The following is a 17,864-nucleotide window of genomic DNA, read 5'->3' as shown; positions in this document are numbered from 1 at the left end:
AAAAAATATATGCGCTCTTGAGTTGATATCAAAAGTCAAGTTTCGTTGTTTTATTTGAAAGCAAATAAATTAAAACATTTTAAGTTAATGCAGGAATGTAAGCACAAGCACGGTTTTATAGGCTTTGTTCACGGTCCAGTTTATTAAAATTAGTCCAATCTAATATCAGATTACTTATAGAGTAAACTTCATATGCTCGTTATAAATCAAAGTACTGTAAATTAAAAAAAGAAAAAAGATGATGATGATGGTGATGAAAAAAAATCCCGTCATGGAGGGTAACCTGTTGTCGACGCATCATTATGACGTCATACGTACGGCGTCTTTTCTGTCACTCTGCAATACACCCGCCGCTCCAAAAAAGTATATATAAATAAACCAACCTTTACTCGACGTATTTGAATACATTAAAATGGTCTCTATTCTTTTTTTCTTTTCACTCTTACCCGTCATTTTCTTGGTTTACTCTTTCTTGTAATTTGTCGCCTTCTTTAGCTACTGCACCTAAATCGAGTATGTACACCTGAAGTAAAGTACGACCACATACCTGGACCATCGAGATAAAGGTAAGAAATTAAAATTCAAAACAACATTGTAAACCTTCACTTTTACTATTCCATGAGTCATAAAGACACCCGTCAACACAAATGTACTGCTTATTTATTTATTTTTCTTCGTTATTATTTTTATTTACAATCCAGTGCTATTTACAAAAGTAAGTATGAATTTTAGGGTTTTTTGAACACAATAATAACATTTTAACAATGCATTCCAAAGGGTAAAATTGATTTGAGGTGTATACATATCTTTCTAAATCGCTCAGCCCGAAAATTGAGCCACAAACTTGGTTCTCGAAACCGAGATACCCCTGTATTTCGAAGGTGCGCTGTGGAGGCCATTTCAAAGTTTTTTTTCTGGCGGTTTCTCCAGACGCTCACGCTTTGCCATATCCGCCGCCGTTCATTGGCCCGTGCAGGCCTCTGGCGACCATTTTGGCTCTCCTCCTGGCGTTGCTGGAGCACGCCAGGTAGAACACCTCCACCACGTTGAGCAGCACCGACACGCAGGACATGACCAGCATGAAGATGATGAAGATGGTCTTCTCGGTGGGTCGCGACATGAAGCACTCCACCGTGAAGGGACAGGGATCCCGAGAACACACGATCTGGGGTTCCATGACGAAGCCGTACAGGTAGTACTGCCCCACGATGAACGCCAACTCCAAAATAATGCGGAAGATGATGGACGTCATATAGTTCCCCAACAGGTCGCCCTTGATCTTCACCTGGCCTTTTTCGTCCGAATACTTGGGAAGTTTGAGCGTGAGCGACTTGTTCTGGCTCTGTTTCTCACGTAGCTTGTTCTCCTTATGGATGACGTGCATGACGTGGCCCAGGTAGATCAGCGTAGGTGTGGACACGAAAATGATCTGGAGGACCCAGAAGCGGATGTGCGAGATGGGGAAGGCGTGGTCGTAACAAACGTTCTTGCAGCCCGGCTGCTTGGTGTTGCAGACCATCTTGGACTGCTCGTCGCCCCACACCTGGAACCGAGCAGATTACTTTGAAGTTATCCGCATTCCGCGGTGGCGCTCTATGTTCGAGCGAAGACGTAGTGAGGAAAGAGACCTTCTCAGCCCCGGCTCCGAGGACCATGATCCGGAAGACGAAGAGTACGCTGAGCCACACCTTCCCGATGACGGTGGAATGCGACTGCACTTTGTCCAGAAGCTTCGCCAAAAAGCCCCACTCGCCCATCTTCAACTTTATCTACCACACTTTAAACACAAAAGCAGTTCATGGTATTTGTGTCGAAAACAGTCGCCGACAATGTTGGCCTTTTTTGGGCCGTTGTTTTGTGCGACTTGTGGGTCTGCTCGTGATATCAAGTTTCATGTTGCTGAAACTGGTATTCGAGGTTGAATTTTCAAATTTGACTAATTGGTCTTTCGTCATTTTTAACGAGTAATCGAACTTTACTTCCACATGCTGCCAACCGTGTGGTTTTTTTGGGCAAGGCTTCATGAGAACTTTTTTTGTGGGTCTTCTCGTGACACGTCCCTACCAAATATCATATTGCAGAGTGAAACCGGCTCTGCTGGCTGAATTTTTAAAGTTGACCATTAGTTTCATCATTTTTGAAGAGTAATCAAACTTTGCTATTATATGCTGCCGTCCGTGTGTGTTTTCGGCAAGGCTTCTTGAGATTTTTTGTGGATCTGCTCATGGAAAAGGGCTCTACCAAGTTTCATGTTGCTGAGTGAAACCCTCTTTTGAGGATGAATTCCAAAACAAAATCCTAGGGTTGCCTCGAAACCAGTTTTAGAAAGTGTTACTTACCAAATTACATTTTGTAATCTACCTAAAATGAGTAAATTCATATTAAAATGACAATAAATAAATTCTGCGGAATAATCATAAAAAAAAAAAAAAAATTTAGACAAGTTGTATTAGTGGTAGTAGTAGTAGTATCTGTAGTAATAGAAACAAGAAAAACTCATTTTTCATTGAGTATATAACCCTGTAAACTTAAAAAAAACACTTATACATTTGTATTTATTGCATATGAATATTATAACAAACAAATCTTCCTTAGTGTTTAGGCATATAAATAAAAAAAAATATATATATAGTTTTTGTGACAATCATTAATAAGACAACAATGGTAATGTTACCACGTTTCATGTAATTGAGTAAAACTGACTTTGTAACTGGTTGCAACACATACATTTTTCTCACAAGCAAAAACTATAATAGATCAAATAAATCAAAATACAGTTATAACAAGATTGATACTTTTGATTTTATACATATCTTGTGCAATTCTTAACCCCTGTTTGAATCTTTTGCACTTTTTTTGATGATTATTTTTTCAACTGCTCTGGAATGTTTCAACATCTGCGCCTTTTCGTCTTTGAGAAGGAAAATTGTCAAAATACCGTATGTGATGAAATATTGTATATGGTGTCATATTGAATAAAAGAAAATCACTCACCTAGGGTTGGATAAGTGAGTCGTGCTGCTCTCCAGCTGTGCTCTGCAACCACTGAAAGTTGTTCGCAATCAAGTCAAGAAAAAAGCAAAGCAAAGGTGAGCTGCTTTTGCTGGTTGCACATGTGTGTACGTGCATGCATTGCGGAGTGTTTGTGTGTGTGTGGGTGTGTGTGTGCGTGGTCACGTTGCCGTGCAGCAAAATGATTCAAAACCAAAAAAAACAAGTGACACACAGTTTTGGGCTGGCAAAAGACAAGATTATGTTGGTTAATAATTACTTTTTTTATGTTAAAGTCCAAACTGTGGCACCCAGTGTTGATGTTTTCTCCTTATCGTCTCACATGTTGCACGTAGACCATGACAACTTGTAAACTTTCAAATGTACTAATGCGATGATGTAACAACAGATATAAGAGAAATTACTTGGAATCCTTATGGAATTTATGGGCAACATTACAATGTCAGCAATCATTTATTGATGAGTAAGAACAATAAATCTGTCAATCAATTCAAATTGTACAAATGTTAATGGAAATAAGTGTAGAAAAACATACATTATACATACAAAGATGTAAATATACGTGTATAAATATGTACATATTTAATGATATAATGGTATACATTATTTTATTTTTATTATATATATATATATATATATATATATATATATATATATATATATATATATATATATATATATATATATATATATATGTGTGGATATAAAATGTTATTGCTCTGTTCATGTGATGTATATTTGAACAACGTCGAGTATATGTGTTAGAAATATAATACGCACTGAATACAGTACCCAACATTATATTGTGTATATTCAATGAAATGGACTTAAAGTGAAGATACAAATGGAGTACCATATGTATAAATCTTAATGCAGTTATGAATTCAGTAATAATAAATATGGAATGAAAATTAAGATACAAATAAAGTACTACATGTATTAAAAACAAAATACATGATTAATTTATATGTTCACTGTGTATCAAGACATCAAAGTTATATTTATATTTTTATATGTCTTTACACAACTAATGAATTTATCTGGTTATACCTAAGTAAATATAATTATTAAGTGTACCCTATTAATTAGAATCACTTACAGTTATCAGACTACAATTAAATAATATTTGTATATGCAATTAATAGTCATTTCTTCAACTATTTTACGATGACCCAAAAATGAATTCCAAAAGTAGCATGTGTATCAAACTTTATTGATTTTGCTAAAAACATACAGTGCATGTCCAACAAATTGGAACAAAATAGAGCAGAAACAAGCAATATCCAATGCTATTATTACATGATCATTATTTTACATGTTTTTACGCATGAAACAATAACTTAAAACAGAATCAAAAACTAGAGAGTAAAGAATGAACATAAATACAGGGACAACATTATGGGGCTTGAATTTTTTTTTTTACATTTTGAGAAAGAAAAAAATGACAAAAGTAGTCCAAAGTGAAGTAGCCTGCTAACTTGTTGACATGCTAACCCGCTAGGAGTCTCCACATTCAGAAGTGTGAGGCAGCTATGCTAACCAAAAATGTACAATTACCACTGTTGTGACAAATATGGCAATCATCATCATTATTGTTAATATATCTCTTTTTGAAATGGTGAACAGACTTAAAAACAATAAAGTAAAGAATGAACGTCAGTTCCTTTGGCACACTTGATTTTTACATTTTGAAGAAGAAAAAAAAAATCCATCGAAGTAAATCCAAGTTTCCTGTTAACTTGTTATCATGCTAGCATGATAAGAGTCCACAAATTCTTACTGGCCCAGTCCAGACTCTTTCCCGGATTCTGGCTTAGGTCATTGTTGTAATTGTTTTGAAACATGTTCAACAGACTCAAAAACCATCGAGTAAAGAATGAACTTGAACACAGCGACAACATCGGCTGGATTTTTACATTTTGAAAACAAAAGAAATACAAAATGAATATCATCGAAAGCGTAGCAAAGATTTTTGCTAACGTGCTAACGCGCTAAGAGTCGTAGCGGTTGTCCAGCAGCTTCTTCTCCTCCTTGGATCCATCCAGACTCCCGCCCAGACTCTGGCTGGTCTCCATATCCATGTCCAGGTTTTTCTTGTTCTGCTTCAGGGCATCGTCGACCGTGGGCCACCCGGGCTCGGAAAACCCTACCTGGCCCTCGCCCGAGTTGATCAGTCTCTGGCCGATCTCCATCTCCAAGGCCAAGTTCTTCTTGTTCTGCTTCAGGGCATCGTCGGTCGTGGGCCACCTGGGTTGCACCAGCCCCATCGGGCTCTCGCCAGAGTTGATGGCTAACTTCCCTCTGGACTTGGATCTGGCCTTGCAGCGGTTGCACAGCAGGTAGAAGACCTCGATCACGTTGAGCACCACGGACACGCAAGCCACGACCAGCATGAAGATGATGAAGATGGTCTTCTCCGTGGGTCGCGACATGTAGCACTGGACGGTGAAGGGGCACGGCGTCCTGGAGCACGGGAACATGGGGACCATGATGAAACCGTACAGGTAATACTGGCCCACGATGAAGGCGGCTTCGATGAGGATCTTGAAGATAAGCTGGGACAGGTAGCTCCCCAGGAGGTTCCCCTTGATGGTCACCTGTCCCTTGGCGTCTGTGTACTTGGGCAACTTGGGGCGGAGGGTTCCGCCGGGGCTCGCCAGCTTCTCGCGTAGCTTGTTCTCCTGGTGGATGACGTGCATGGCGTGGCCCAGGTAGATCAGCGTGGGCGTGGACACGAAGATGATCTGGAGCACCCAGAAGCGGATGTGCGAGATGGGGAAGGCGTGGTCGTAGCAGACGTTCTCGCAACCGGGCTGCTGCGTGTTGCAGATGAAGTCGGACTGCTCGTCGCCCCAAACGCTCTCGGCCCCCGCGCCCAGGACCATGATCCGGAACAAAAAGAGGACCGTCATCCAGATCTTTCCGATGACGGTGGAGTGCGACTGGACTTTGTCCAGCAGGCTCGACAAGAAACCCCAGTCTCCCATTTTTGACGATCGCGTTCGATTGCTGACCTGGAATCAAGCAATGGCCTTTGGTTAGCAAGAAGCACGACGTCTTGACTGAGGACCGATTAATAGAGGTGCAGCGACTAATTGATTGATCGACAGCTAGTCTGGGGGGTGCGATTAATCAACCGGAAACCATTTTCAAATTAATCGAGTTATTTTGATACTCATTTTGAGACCTAATTCGACCTTTCATCTGTCATTATTTACTGATTTCCGTAGTACTGCCTCAAAGCAGATATATATATATTTTTTTTCAAATCTACATTTTTAACAGTATTCCGACAACGGCTGCCTATCCCAACGTGAAACGTTTTCAATAGCAGTTTTTCAGGTGGCTTATTAACTCATTCAATCCTTAAGGTATATTTTTACTTATTTTTTTGTAAAAGTCCACACATCCAATATCAAGTACGTTTTTTTAACATTTTTTTTCTAGTGTTTGGCAAAAGGAGGGTCTGAAAATGGCTGGGACTAAATGAATTAAGTAATCAATTATGTAGTTGAGTAATCTATTACTAATCGATTGCGTAATCGACGACTTTAGGTAATTAAGTCCGAAAGTTAGCGATAATTTTAAGTATTCCTAACAAATTACTTTGTATACTTATTTACCGTGCAAGTCGTCATTTACTTTAGGTTCTTAAGTAAATTATTACAATAGTTACTAAAGTACTTGATTACCTTAAAAAATTGACTGCTCTAGTACTGAATTTAACAACACCTATTTTTAGACTGTCCCTTTTGACAAACACTTGAAAAAAAGTTGGAAATAAGTTCCTAGAATTGAAAATTGTGCAAACTGGGACAGAACTTACGAAAAACGTAAGAACAGGGTGGAAATTTGATGATTAATCGACATTCCGTTTGCTTTAGAATGGATTGGATTAAATCCGGAACACAAAATTCTTTTTTATTTATTTGAATGTCTTCACGAATTTATCTCATTCAAAAAAATAGATAATTAATTAGTTCGGTTAAAACAAAACTTTTTTGTATTTTAGTCTTCCAAATAACGAAATAAAGAGATAAGTAAAAAATATAATTGGATTATTTCAAATCTTAGTCAATAATTTGATGATTCAAAGTAGTATTTAAAATAACTGGAATTATGAAGGATTCTACTTTCCACACATTTGAACTTGAAGAAAATTTGCCTCCTCTGCTGCGTGTACGTGAAGGGAAAAAGAGCAGCTGTGCCAAGTTCTTGAAATCAAGTTGAAAAACATCAGTGAATTCAAAAGTGACACAAGGTCCTAACAGCATGAAATCACTCTTGCACATGAAAATTCATAACAATATTATGACTATGAATATTGCTGCCATCATCTTACCTTAGGAGCGTGCCCGAGTGGACTGTTTGCGGCTGCGGCCGAGCGCTGACTGAGCTGAACCTTGGAGTGGCCTTTAGGGTGAGGAGGGTGACTTCCTCACAACAGTACTCGAGTATTTTTCTGCCAATGTATCAAAAATGGTCATTCCATGTACAGATTGTCAAAATAAACTTTTAATTTTGTACAAAAGTACATAGAGAATTTTTTTTTTTTTTTTTGTTAGTCAGCTCTCGTACGTTTACCATTTGGATTTAGCATTTGTGATATTTGTATTCGAATACAGAATACTTGTGCCAGCGTTGGTTGAGGAGGCGCTCAAGGATGATTGGTCAAAATGTGCAACACGCATCCTGACTTGGCTTGTCACTTTGGACCAGCGGTAAAGGGGGCGGGACCCAAAGTAATAATTGACAGGTAAGAGCACAGCTGCACCAGCAACATTCTAATCATTGGGTAAGGGTTTAAAAAAAATAATCTGCATATTGCACAATGCTTAGAAAGAAATGTTTATGAGTGTGTAAAAATAGTCAAATATTAGCTAATTATGTTGTTGCTATTAAAGCTAATAGCTAGTTAATAAAATCAACATAAAATGCAGAGAAGAACATTTATTTTATTGATTAAGTTGACAAAATGCTAAATACAGTGATCAAAACATCTCCCATAGAACTGTATTCAATCTGAAACTTTATTGATAAAAACCATGCAAATTACAATCGTGCCAAACATCAAACTGAACCAACTTTGTTTATAATTACAGTGATTTGCATTTGATTGAATCAAAAAACGTTTATCAAGGAATCAACACCCTCATTTTGTTCTGTGAAAGGGTTTATAGTTACCCACACTTTTACCACTGTTGGCAAAATAACCCTCCAAATTTGGTAACATGAAAATGTTATAGTGTAACCCTTTTGACAGGGGTGTCCCACCCATACTGTAGGTGATGTGGGTGTTTTAACACCAACACCTTTTCCAATGAGATGGTTGTACACCCACACGTCACACACTGTTAGCAATATAAAGCTAAAACTGTCACTGATTGGTAACTTTCACATATGTGTTGGACAAGCATCACAATTTTGACTGTGGATTTCACATCCAAAGACCCAAACTTTTCATTCACTTTTCCCTCTGTGAGCAACATAAAACTGTTAATTTGCAACATAAAACCGTGACTGGTCGGCAACTAATGTTGGAAATAATTTCATACCCATTGGTGACCCACACTTTTCCCAGTAGGATGGTTGGACACCCAAATATATATACCACTGTGAGCAATATATAACTTCCGCCGGTTGGTAACGTCCAAATTTACAGTACAAACCCCACAATTTTGACAGGGTTACGATATCCGTGGGAAATGTGGATGTTTTAACCCCCACACTTCTTCCAGTGAGACGCTAAGACACCCTCACTTTTTCCATCATCCTCAATATTACTGAAAAATGTCACAATGCAAAATCTCCCCTACACTTTTGCTGAAGAGCATCACACACAGAGAACGCAAATATTTTGGAACATCCCCACTTCTTCCAGATAATGCATTTTTGGAAACAAAACATTTGCAGTGAAATACTTTTACAGCCACAATTTTTCATTTTCATCAATATGTCTTGAAAATGATGTGGCACATATCAGGCAACACCGGGACAGACGTAAACACATTCCGACACACCTCTCAGATATTTACCTCCCTCGTGTTGCCTAGCAACCCTTTTCCAAACTTGCGCCCCTGCATCTCCAACTCGGCGTTGATCCCATTCTGCACGACGACGTCATCCCTCGGCATGTACGACTTCCTCTGAGCGGCCGGCGGCGCCAGAGTGACGCTTGGGACGGGTGTGATGGGCGTGACGGTATAGTCCCGCCGCCGGGCGGCACACTCCTTACCCGCCTTGACGCACAGGTAGAGCAGCTCGATCACGCCCAGGGCCAGCGAAAGCAAGGCAGCCCCCAGCATGAACCAGATAATCGCCGTCTTCTCGGTGGGCCGAGACAGGAAGCAGTCCACGCGGTGCGGGCACGGCGAGCGCGAGCACACGTAGTTGGGCTCCAGCGTCAAGCCGTACAGGAAGTACTGGCCCACCACAAACACGACCTCCGTGCCGATCTTGGCCAGCAGGTGCAGGACGTAGGCGCGGAGGAGGCGTCCGCGGATGCTCACCTGGGATGGAAAGAGCAACAGAATAAATGTTACCTTGATACGTGGGCCGCGATCAGTTCGAGAACAGTCCATTTTCAATTCTATTTGGGTCGATTCAGCGGGAATCCAATTTAAATCTCTACGGCTGCGGTTCTCACGGGATACGAGAGACTTTAACGCTTGTGCAGTATTGTCCAACATTTAAATGTCTGGAGATGGCGTGATTGTGGGAATTGTGGAACCAATTGCAAGGAAGCTCAGAGGTAGAAAGTAAGTGCATATTTTAATTAAACAAAAAGGTAACCAGAACTGGCACATGGGAAAAACGCGACAGCAAGAATGATAAAGACGGGCAAATATGACAATATTTGACAATATTAAAATCGGCGAAAAAAATTGCTCAATGTTCCAAATCTTGTAATTTACGTCACACGTATCTCAAGGCGACAGTGTACCTTTCCGCTGCTCTTGATGTACTTCGGCATCTTGAAACTCCTCTGAAGGAACAACGAGGCCTGGTCGTTAAGCTCCGCGTGCTTTCTCACACGCTCTTTTAACTGCACATACGGGGAATGCATGCTCAGACGTTTTCCTCCTTACTGTGCGAATGCTACGGCAAAAATGTTATGCTAACGGACGTCAAAAATGAATTTACAATTTAAATTGAGAAAGCTTTAAAGAAAAGTGTATGAGAAGACACAAGCTGTTAGCTAATGCTAACCGCTATCACAAAGCCTAGTTTACTGTTTTATTTACAGTATGTTTAATTATCAACATTTAAAAGGGGGCGCTGTTGTCAATCCATTTTTGAAATTTTACCCTACCTTTTTTTCCACGTGAATGACGTGAAGGACGTATCCCAAGTAGATGAGCTTGGGCGCCGCCACTGCGATGATCTGCAGGGCCCAAAAGCGCACGTGCGAGATGGGGAAGGCTTGGTCGTAGCACACGTTCTCGCAGCCCGGCTGCCTCGTGTTGCACACGAAGTCCGACTGTTCGTCGCCCCACACCTGCGTTAGAGGTTTTAAATTACATTTACAAGGTGTTAGCCAGTCTTTTGAAGCTTTTGAAGCTTACCGTTTTTAAGTAAGACCCAAGTTATGGTGAAAAAAATCGAGCGGCTTTTTGATATTTGTGATGTGTGATAGGCCAAAATATCGCATACGTAGCTTGTCAAAACAGAACGACTTTCAATATGCCACGCTGCTGTCCCTTCTAAATGCTTGCAAACGGTCAAGGGGGACTCCTTGCAGTTGTCAAATTTAGCCCATGTCGGGCTCATTTACTGCCATTCAAAAGTGGAAATATCGTAAAATATTTCAAAAAAAGCTGACCCTGTCGGCGCCCGTACTCAGGACTAGGATGCGGAAGACGAAGAGAACTGTTAGCCAGACTTTTCCGATGATGGTGGAGTGCGACTGCACTTTGTCCAGCAGGCGGCCCAGAAGATCCCATTCGCCCATTTCGTTGCTTGTCCCGCTTCCTAAAAGACGTTATGCAGGTTCAACAACAAATTGTCAAATGTACGAACAATAAAACAATTATACTTCAGATGCGAGTAAATACAGTTTACTGTATTAATACTGAATTTAATACTGAATTTAAAAAACAAAACAAAACAAAAAAACCTATCATAACTAAAAATCCAGCTAGCTAGTCAACAAGCTAGCAAGGTCCCAGATTTGGTGAGGCAATGTCTCGAATACAAACTTTCTACTGAATTTAAACTGAATTTAACCCCCCCCCCCAGGTCTTCTTCTTATGGATTTTGATAACGTGAAGGGTTACGCTGGTACCCGTTGCGATTTGTTGCTGCGCTAGTGACAGCAGCACAGGTCCTGGAAGGTCACAGAAAGAAACACTTGTCTGATTGCAGTCCCAGCTGGTGGTAAATCTACCCTTGAAACACTTTATCTGTTCGTGAGCCAGAACTTAACCTTGGATGATAGCAGTGATGGAAACACACACTCACACACACACACACACACACACACACACACACACACACACAAAAGTATAAAAAATATATATATTAAAAAGAGGCATGTTTTGTCATGACGCAAGTTGTCAATGTTATTTTTGGGTGACGTAAATGAATGAAAAAGTCATTCATTAAAAAAAAAATATCGATAAATCAAAATGACAATTGTTATTGCTAAAACAATTATTTTCACTTACGAAGCATCCCCGAGTACATCGAAAAGCATGTTAAAAATCTAAGCTATTGTTATGATTAACTAGCATCACGAGTGGTAAAAAATGTTTGGAACTGATCTCAATATGATACAGTCGTACACACAACAATCTCTATTTTAAAGAATAATCCCTGTAAGGCAAATTGTTTGGAACTAGCTCTTGAATTTGTTTATCCGAATAAAAGTTATAACGCAGAGTGCTAAATAGGTATACATACCAACAGTGAAGAAAATGAGGAACGCCGGCGGCTCGGTGCGAGAATGTGTCGGAGCGCGTCGTCGCCTTGTCGTTTTGTTCAGGTGCTTACTTATCAGGAAGGCTCCGTCCTACGCACCACAACAAACCTTCCAAAGACCCGGAAGATTCTGGAAGCAGGCCCCCAACGCCCTAGTTGGGCTGCTTCGAATTCAAGCGGACTGTAATATCAAGCATGCCTGTGAGGATTGTTGTATGCCGGTTGGAAAGTAGCGGTTGTTTGAACGTTTACAATTCCTGAGACGTTGTTGCGAATTTCATTTTATACATTTGCTTTTGAAATGAATGGAACATGAGTTCATTCTGTTAAAAATGCTCAGCTTTTATTTTAATGAGAAAAATAGCACAATACTGTAAGTATTATTCTGTCTACATGTGCTGCTCCACCGGTTGTGCTCAAATAGCCATTCCTTATAACAGTGTTTCTCAACCTTTTTGAAGATTATGTATCCCCTGTGAAATACACATTTTTAATCCAAGAAAAAAGGGTGAAATGTTTGCTATCTTTTTGTCTATGGCTTTTCCCATTATGAGTTAGCATTAAGCTATCTTAAGGCAATTTAGTCTTCAAATCAGCAGCGTTTTCTCAACGGCGCCAAGGAATATTTCATGATAGAAGCAAAAGTCATAATGAAGATTTTTTTTTTTTCTTTGGAAATACTTTATTCCATTTGTTTTCGACGGTAAGCTAGCACAAACACCGAGGGGCGGACAAGCTCCAGTTGAAGGCACGGTCACCGCGTACAAAGCCAGCTAGTGCAAATGATTCACTGGTAATCTCACCAAGAGCCAAAAAGGCAAATTTTAAACGGGAAAACAGTGTGACATAGTACAGCAGGCAGGGCAAATGTTTGTGCTCAAGGGCCACGAAGGACAGGATATGAGTGTTCATAACACAACTTTATCACCTCATGTGTTTGTATCGTCAATGTCTAGAGGATGAACAATATTATACAGTAATATAATACTAAAATGATGCTATAGTTGATGACGATTCGCTTTTAACTGATGAAGACCCGCGAGCCCAAAACCCAAATACACTCAGGGATGCACCTCATCATTCCAAACTGGAGAGAAAACAAACACACTTCATCAAGGTCCAGAACACAAAAACAGTAAATATGCGTGTGAGCGAGTTTATATATTGCGTGCCTACCAGAAGCGTGTGCGGCCAATAGCCGGTGGTCCGGTTGGACACGCCAAGGGTGGAGATAGCGTGGCGAGCATAGACTTGTGGCGTGGGCGCCAACCAGCCTTCTGTGGATGATGCCGCGCGCTGCTGACTGGAGGCCAGCTGCACATTAAAGGGGAAGACTAGTCAAAATACTTTCAAAAAAATCCAAAATGATTAAAAAAAAAAAAAAATTTAAGTAAACATTTAAACTAAAACAATAGTAAAGTAAAATCAATTTACTACAGTGTCTACTGTTTATTGTGCCATTTTAAATTGTGTAAGCTAACTCGATTAATCTTTTTTTTATGATATAGTAAATGAGTAATAGAAAAATAAATGTAAAATGGCTTAGTTCAAATATGAAATCATTTTTCTCGTGTTTAAACTAATATTAAATGTAGTTATAAGAGTAAATTATTCAATGAAATACGTTTCAAAATATTTTTATTAAATAATTTATTGAATTAAGATTCATTTAATTCAATTTTACTCATTTTTTATTTCATCACTTACAATAGATCTACACTGTATTAACTAAGAACTTAATTTAAGAATTTAAAGAAATTTAAGTATGATTTATTTGAAAAACATGCAAAAAAATAAATGAACTTGCTCAATTACCCCCACCACAAACATGTTGGATCAAAACAATCTGAGTGGTTCTTCTACATTTGACTTTATATAATAATTTATAAAATTATAATCATTTTTGCCATCTTGACGTAAATTACATACCTGAAATGGAATGAGACTTTGAAAAAAGATCCCTCTTGCACCATACTCAAAGTGGAGAGCTCTTGAGAAATGATCCAAGTAGCCCTGAGACACAAATATAATATTAAAAATAAAAAAAAAAAAAATATATATATATATATATATATATATATATATATATATATATATATATATATATATATATATATATATATATATATATATATATATATACAATAAAAAGTCATAGTAATTATATAAAAATAATTCCAGTTTAGTAAAGAATTGTTAGACTTTTGAGCCGAAAGCTATAATTTTTTTGCCAATAAATAGCAACTTCTGTGTTCAAAAAATGTAATTTTCTGCATAAATATTGTCTGATTGTGGCCAAATATATTTCATATGTTTGTTCTCACAGAGGCAGCGGTGAGCAGCACTCTTCCGGGCGTGGGCCTGCAGCAGGCACCGGACGAAATGTTGACTACTGCCCCTCTGCCACGTTCCAGCATGCCCGGCAGCACCAAGCGGGTCATCAGGGTGGCGCCCGCCACATTATTGGCCGTCACCTCTATCAGCCTCTGCTCAGACATTTCTACCAGTTCCTGGGATGGCACGCACGTCTCGTCCACGCAGTTGACCAGGAAACCCACATCTTTGCCCCTCAGAACCTCCGTGACGACGTTCCCGGACGTCTCGTCCCTGCCTAGCTTGCCGGGGATCGTGATGGTTTCCACGCCGTAAACCTGGGAGAGATTTGTGGCAAAGTCGGCGATGCTGGGGTGGCTGTGTGTGATGAAGATGATGCTGAGGCCGTTCTGGGCCAGCTCCTCGGCGTAGGCCTGCGCCACAGGCTCTGATGCACCTGACAGAAGACAAGACAGTAGGTGACAATAATGCCTTACATTTTCCATGTTTAACTACTTTTGGTTTCATCAGCTACTCATTTGTTATGCTGGTTTCTTTACAACACCCATAAACATAAATGCAACCTGCCATTTAATATTAAATGTGCATATTGTGAATATTTTTTTTCAGTAATTTTGCTATTTCTTACCATACACAAGAGCCCAGTCTCCATATTTTTGCCTCAGCTTCCTGTAGGGGATCATCCTGGGTAGGAAATGCACCCTGACTAGTACACAACAGTCTCTGAGCAGAATGACAACCTTGCTGGCCGTGTACAAAGCGCCCACCACGGCGAGCGCTTCCATGTAACCGCCGCACGACCGGGAAATTTCCCTGTACAATAAATGGAAGCTGTCCACAGCCGCCATGCTAAAATGATGCTTCCCCCGAAAAGTAATTCTTAACGAACCCCGCCTCACGAGTTAGGATTTCAACAGATCGTTGTGTTTGCCCGATAAAATGTGAAATGGGAGCGCGGGTATGCCAATTAATTATTCATACTTAGTATATTGATGCGAAACGAGTCTGAAAGGAAGTTTGACAGCCGATTAATCCATTTGGGATTTGTTTTGAATGGAACCCGGAAAACGGAGCAAAACAATGAGTCATGTGATCGGAAGTTGAATTGATGCATTCAAGGTGTACTGAGATGACACGTTCATCACAAATTGTCATTCTGCAAAAATGTTTATCTCGACATTACTACTTTTTCATGGCAAAATAATACGTATATCGTCTTTTGGTAATGGTAGTTTGTCAATTTATGATATTATTTTTCAATAAAAATGCATGTATCATACGTATTGTGCCTATTTCCCATAACCTTTTTTCATTTGAACGCATCAAGATGTTGTGCTATGCTATCCCATCGTAGTTTGGCGGATGTTTCCATAGAGACGCTGATGGCTGCCAGCTGGTAACGTTACGAGAGAAGACGTAAAAGTCATGCTAGGTGCGTTCAGATACGACCATCTTTTTATGTTTTATTTAATTTCGGTGGCACGCGGTCGTTTGGTTTTCTGCGACGCTTAGAATTTGTTAAACTAGTGATAAGATTAACAAGTAAAAAATCGTTAACACTGCTCGTTCCTTCCTGGTATTATTAGTAACCTTAATTGAGGCCAAAAAAAGGTACTCGTACGTTGACCTCCAATACATTTCAAAAATATTTAAATAGCTGGCATACTAGTAGGGTAAGTGCAATCTACAAAAACAGTCATACTTGCACTACTTGTCAATTGTTTATTTCTACTAGTTAACAACTAATGCTTTACTAGTAGAAGGCTACTAGAATCGAGCAGAGGGCAACTAGTACTATACATCGTTTTTCCACAATACTAACATGCACAAGTCGAGAAATATACAGTGGAGTTGGAAAAAAAAAAACTAATTGCACGTCAGTCATCTGACTGGTGTGACCTCTTGATTGGCCTAATGCACTGAAATATTTACTACTGAGGACAAAGAGTGGACAAGTGCATCCATCTTTTGGTGCTGCAAAGAAAAGGAGAAGTTGTGAGGTTCACTTTAAAGTGACACTCAACATATCATAGTTGATTCTCTTTAAGGTCTTGAGATGTCTGGAGAAGATGACCACCAGCTGGCGGCTTTGCTCAAGCAGTTTCTGAGAAGCGTCGACGAGCAACTCTGCAGCGCTCCCTCCCCTCAAAACGCAGAGGAGATCCTTCTTCACCTGGAGGAAACCGACAAGAACTTCCACAAGTGAGCTCAGAACTGCCGGACTTTTGTTTTATTTCACACGGCAATACTCAATTTCAAATTTTGTGGATACTAATTTTAAAACAACTAATTAACCAATTGTTTTATCTGTTATATTTCCAAGCTATGAGTTTGTCAAGTACCTTCGGCAGCGTGTGGAGACCACCCTGGGGTGCGTGGTGGACGAGGAAATCAGGAAGTCATCGTACGAGGACGAGCAACACGACGTGGGCTCGGGTCACGATGTCATCATCCACACGGCGAGCGACCGCAGCCTAGCGTCGGCACAGTGAGTCCAACTCGAACTTTCGGATCCGTCCAAGGCAGGGGTGGCAAACCTTTTGACTCAAGGGCCGCAAAGCTTTCTAAAATTTGTCAAAAATGCCCAATCCAGGAGCAAATGAATGTAGTGTTTTGAATATCCACATCATAAAAAACAGTGGGATATCTAGCAAACATGTACTTTAATTTGAACTAACAAAAGCAATACAGCAGTGTTATTCAAGTATTTATCTATTTATTGAAATGACTCTTCCAATAACTGAGAATTCAATAAACAAAATAGTTTTTTTTTTGTTTTTTTTTTAATTGCTAACAACTACTGTTTTAAAACACTGATAGTTTCGCTATCATTCAGGATATTCACATTATCCCTCTCCTCCCTATTGAGAATTTCAAGTTCGGTGGGCCGGATTAAAAATCTTACCGTATATGGCCCCCGGGCCGTAGTTGCTGGTCTAAGGAAAACATTGACAAGCCGTATCGTGGTCAGGTACCAGGAGGTCTCGCAGAGCTTGAAAACTGCAATGACTGCGGCGGTGGAGGGTTTGGTCAGCAGATTTGACGAGGACCAGCTGAGGAAGGAGGAAGAGATGCAACATGGTCGCTATGGCGATGACTGCTCTGACAGCGGCGACTCCTTCAATCAGGTATTTTAAGACCCATCACTAAATGTTTATTCCCCCAGCATTTTGGATTTTTTTTCTTTCTTTCTTCTTTTTTTTTAATTGTATTCATTTATATATATATATTTTTTTATTTTATCTGTCCTCGTCCCCAGTGTTACGCCTTCATTCGTCAAGAGCAGTTGCAGGCTTTGACTGAGAAACTGGATCCAAGTCAACCTAAAGAGGTGAAGTTGCACCCAATGCACACAACAATACAAAAAAAATACTTATTTAGCCTTTTAGCAGTAAGCAGTAAAGCAGTCAAAAGTTATTCTTACGATAAATGAAAGACTAAATTCTATCAAGTACAATTAATGTCTTTAAGAAAACATTTTTCCACCTGATTGACTGAAAATGACATCACATGTACTCAAGGCTCAGCTAACAACCAATCAGGGCTCAGTTTGGGAACTTCACAAGAAATAAACTAGGAAAATATATGTTGATGTCATT

General features: G+C 39.7%; 5 protein-coding genes across 8 annotated transcripts in view; 1 reads left to right on the top strand and 4 right to left on the bottom strand.

Moving 5' to 3' along the window:
* Window positions 1-775: 775 nt before the first annotated feature.
* Window positions 776-3,161, bottom strand: LOC148406885 (gap junction Cx32.2 protein-like). The gene is made up of 3 exons (XM_088403917.1): window positions 2,995-3,161; window positions 1,629-1,777; window positions 776-1,543 (listed from the first exon to the last, which is right to left on the bottom strand). Exons 2-3 carry the CDS (start codon window positions 1,755-1,757, stop codon window positions 935-937), a joined length of 738 nt encoding a protein of 245 aa, XP_088260043.1. The 5' UTR covers window positions 1,758-1,777; window positions 2,995-3,161; the 3' UTR covers window positions 776-934.
* A 1,043-nt stretch (window positions 3,162-4,204) lies between these two features.
* Window positions 4,205-7,672, bottom strand: LOC148406884 (gap junction Cx32.2 protein-like). 2 transcript variants are annotated; one of them, XM_088403916.1, is made up of 3 exons: window positions 7,597-7,614; window positions 7,355-7,474; window positions 4,205-6,026 (listed from the first exon to the last, which is right to left on the bottom strand). In XM_088403916.1, the coding sequence occupies exon 3, from the start codon at window positions 5,997-5,999 to the stop codon at window positions 5,004-5,006; it is 996 nt and encodes a 331-aa protein (XP_088260042.1). In that variant the 5' UTR covers window positions 6,000-6,026; window positions 7,355-7,474; window positions 7,597-7,614; the 3' UTR covers window positions 4,205-5,003. The 2 variants fall into 2 exon arrangements, with proteins under 2 accessions (XP_088260042.1, XP_088260041.1); XM_088403915.1 differs by having other exon boundaries at window positions 7,355-7,672.
* A 275-nt stretch (window positions 7,673-7,947) lies between these two features.
* gja11 (gap junction protein, alpha 11) lies at window positions 7,948-12,049 on the bottom strand. 2 transcript variants are annotated; one of them, XM_088403397.1, is made up of 5 exons: window positions 11,914-12,049; window positions 10,835-10,983; window positions 10,325-10,510; window positions 9,956-10,057; window positions 7,948-9,521 (listed from the first exon to the last, which is right to left on the bottom strand). In XM_088403397.1, exons 2-5 carry the CDS (start codon window positions 10,961-10,963, stop codon window positions 9,036-9,038), a joined length of 903 nt encoding a protein of 300 aa, XP_088259523.1. In that variant the 5' UTR covers window positions 10,964-10,983; window positions 11,914-12,049; the 3' UTR covers window positions 7,948-9,035. The 2 variants fall into 2 exon arrangements, with proteins under 2 accessions (XP_088259523.1, XP_088259524.1); XM_088403398.1 differs by lacking the exon at window positions 11,914-12,049 and adding an exon at window positions 11,297-11,441.
* Window positions 12,050-12,869: 820 nt separating this feature from the next.
* Window positions 12,870-15,342, bottom strand: hsdl1 (hydroxysteroid dehydrogenase like 1). Of its 2 annotated transcripts, XM_088403395.1 has the most exons (6): window positions 15,247-15,324; window positions 14,894-14,949; window positions 14,256-14,701; window positions 13,861-13,944; window positions 13,108-13,245; window positions 12,870-13,018 (listed from the first exon to the last, which is right to left on the bottom strand). In XM_088403395.1, the coding sequence occupies exons 2-6, from the start codon at window positions 14,946-14,948 to the stop codon at window positions 12,953-12,955; spliced, it is 789 nt and encodes a 262-aa protein (XP_088259521.1). In that variant the 5' UTR covers window position 14,949; window positions 15,247-15,324; the 3' UTR covers window positions 12,870-12,952. The 2 variants fall into 2 exon arrangements, with proteins under 2 accessions (XP_088259521.1, XP_088259520.1); XM_088403394.1 differs by having other exon boundaries at window positions 14,894-15,342.
* A 307-nt stretch (window positions 15,343-15,649) lies between these two features.
* Window positions 15,650-17,864, top strand: part of tbc1d32 (TBC1 domain family, member 32) — a 40,087-nt gene continuing 37,872 nt past the window's right edge. The window contains exons 1-5 of the mRNA XM_088404067.1: window positions 15,650-15,697; window positions 16,314-16,467; window positions 16,589-16,753; window positions 17,237-17,393; window positions 17,525-17,596. Of these exons, the coding sequence (XP_088260193.1) occupies window positions 15,691-15,697; window positions 16,314-16,467; window positions 16,589-16,753; window positions 17,237-17,393; window positions 17,525-17,596 (555 nt within the window). The 5' untranslated portion in view covers window positions 15,650-15,690. The remainder of the gene's footprint in view (window positions 15,698-16,313; window positions 16,468-16,588; window positions 16,754-17,236; window positions 17,394-17,524; window positions 17,597-17,864) is intronic.

Source organism: Hippichthys cyanospilos, chromosome 20, assembly GCF_059441005.1.
Source record: "Hippichthys cyanospilos isolate Australia breed blue-spotted pipefish chromosome 20, RoL_Hcya_1.0, whole genome shotgun sequence".
NCBI lineage: Eukaryota > Metazoa > Chordata > Actinopteri > Syngnathiformes > Syngnathidae > Hippichthys > Hippichthys cyanospilos.
This window is presented reverse-complemented; position numbering and strand designations above follow the sequence as displayed.

Coding starts and splice junctions, on each gene's coding strand:
- LOC148406885 (XM_088403917.1), bottom strand. CDS start 1,757: ATGGGCGAGTGGGGCTTTTTGGCGAAGCTTCTGGACAAAGTGCAGTCG. Junction 1,544..1,628: donor TCGGAGCCGGGGCTGAGAAG/GTCTCTTTCCTC, acceptor GCTCGGTTCCAG/GTGTGGGGCGACGAGCAGTC.
- gja11 (XM_088403397.1), bottom strand. CDS start 10,963: ATGGGCGAATGGGATCTTCTGGGCCGCCTGCTGGACAAAGTGCAGTCG. Junction 10,058..10,324: donor TCATTCACGTGGAAAAAAAG/GTAGGGTAAAAT, acceptor CCGTATGTGCAG/TTAAAAGAGCGTGTGAGAAA. Junction 9,522..9,955: donor ACATCAAGAGCAGCGGAAAG/GTACACTGTCGC, acceptor TTTCCATCCCAG/GTGAGCATCCGCGGACGCCT.
- hsdl1 (XM_088403394.1), bottom strand. CDS start 15,113: ATGGCGGCTGTGGACAGCTTCCATTTATTGTACAGGGAAATTTCCCGG. Junction 14,702..14,893: donor AGACTGGGCTCTTGTGTATG/GTAAGAAATAGC, acceptor GTCTTCTGTCAG/GTGCATCAGAGCCTGTGGCG. Junction 13,019..13,107: donor ATTGGCCGCACACGCTTCTG/GTAGGCACGCAA, acceptor TTTTCTCTCCAG/TTTGGAATGATGAGGTGCAT.
- LOC148406884 (XM_088403915.1), bottom strand. CDS start 5,999: ATGGGAGACTGGGGTTTCTTGTCGAGCCTGCTGGACAAAGTCCAGTCG.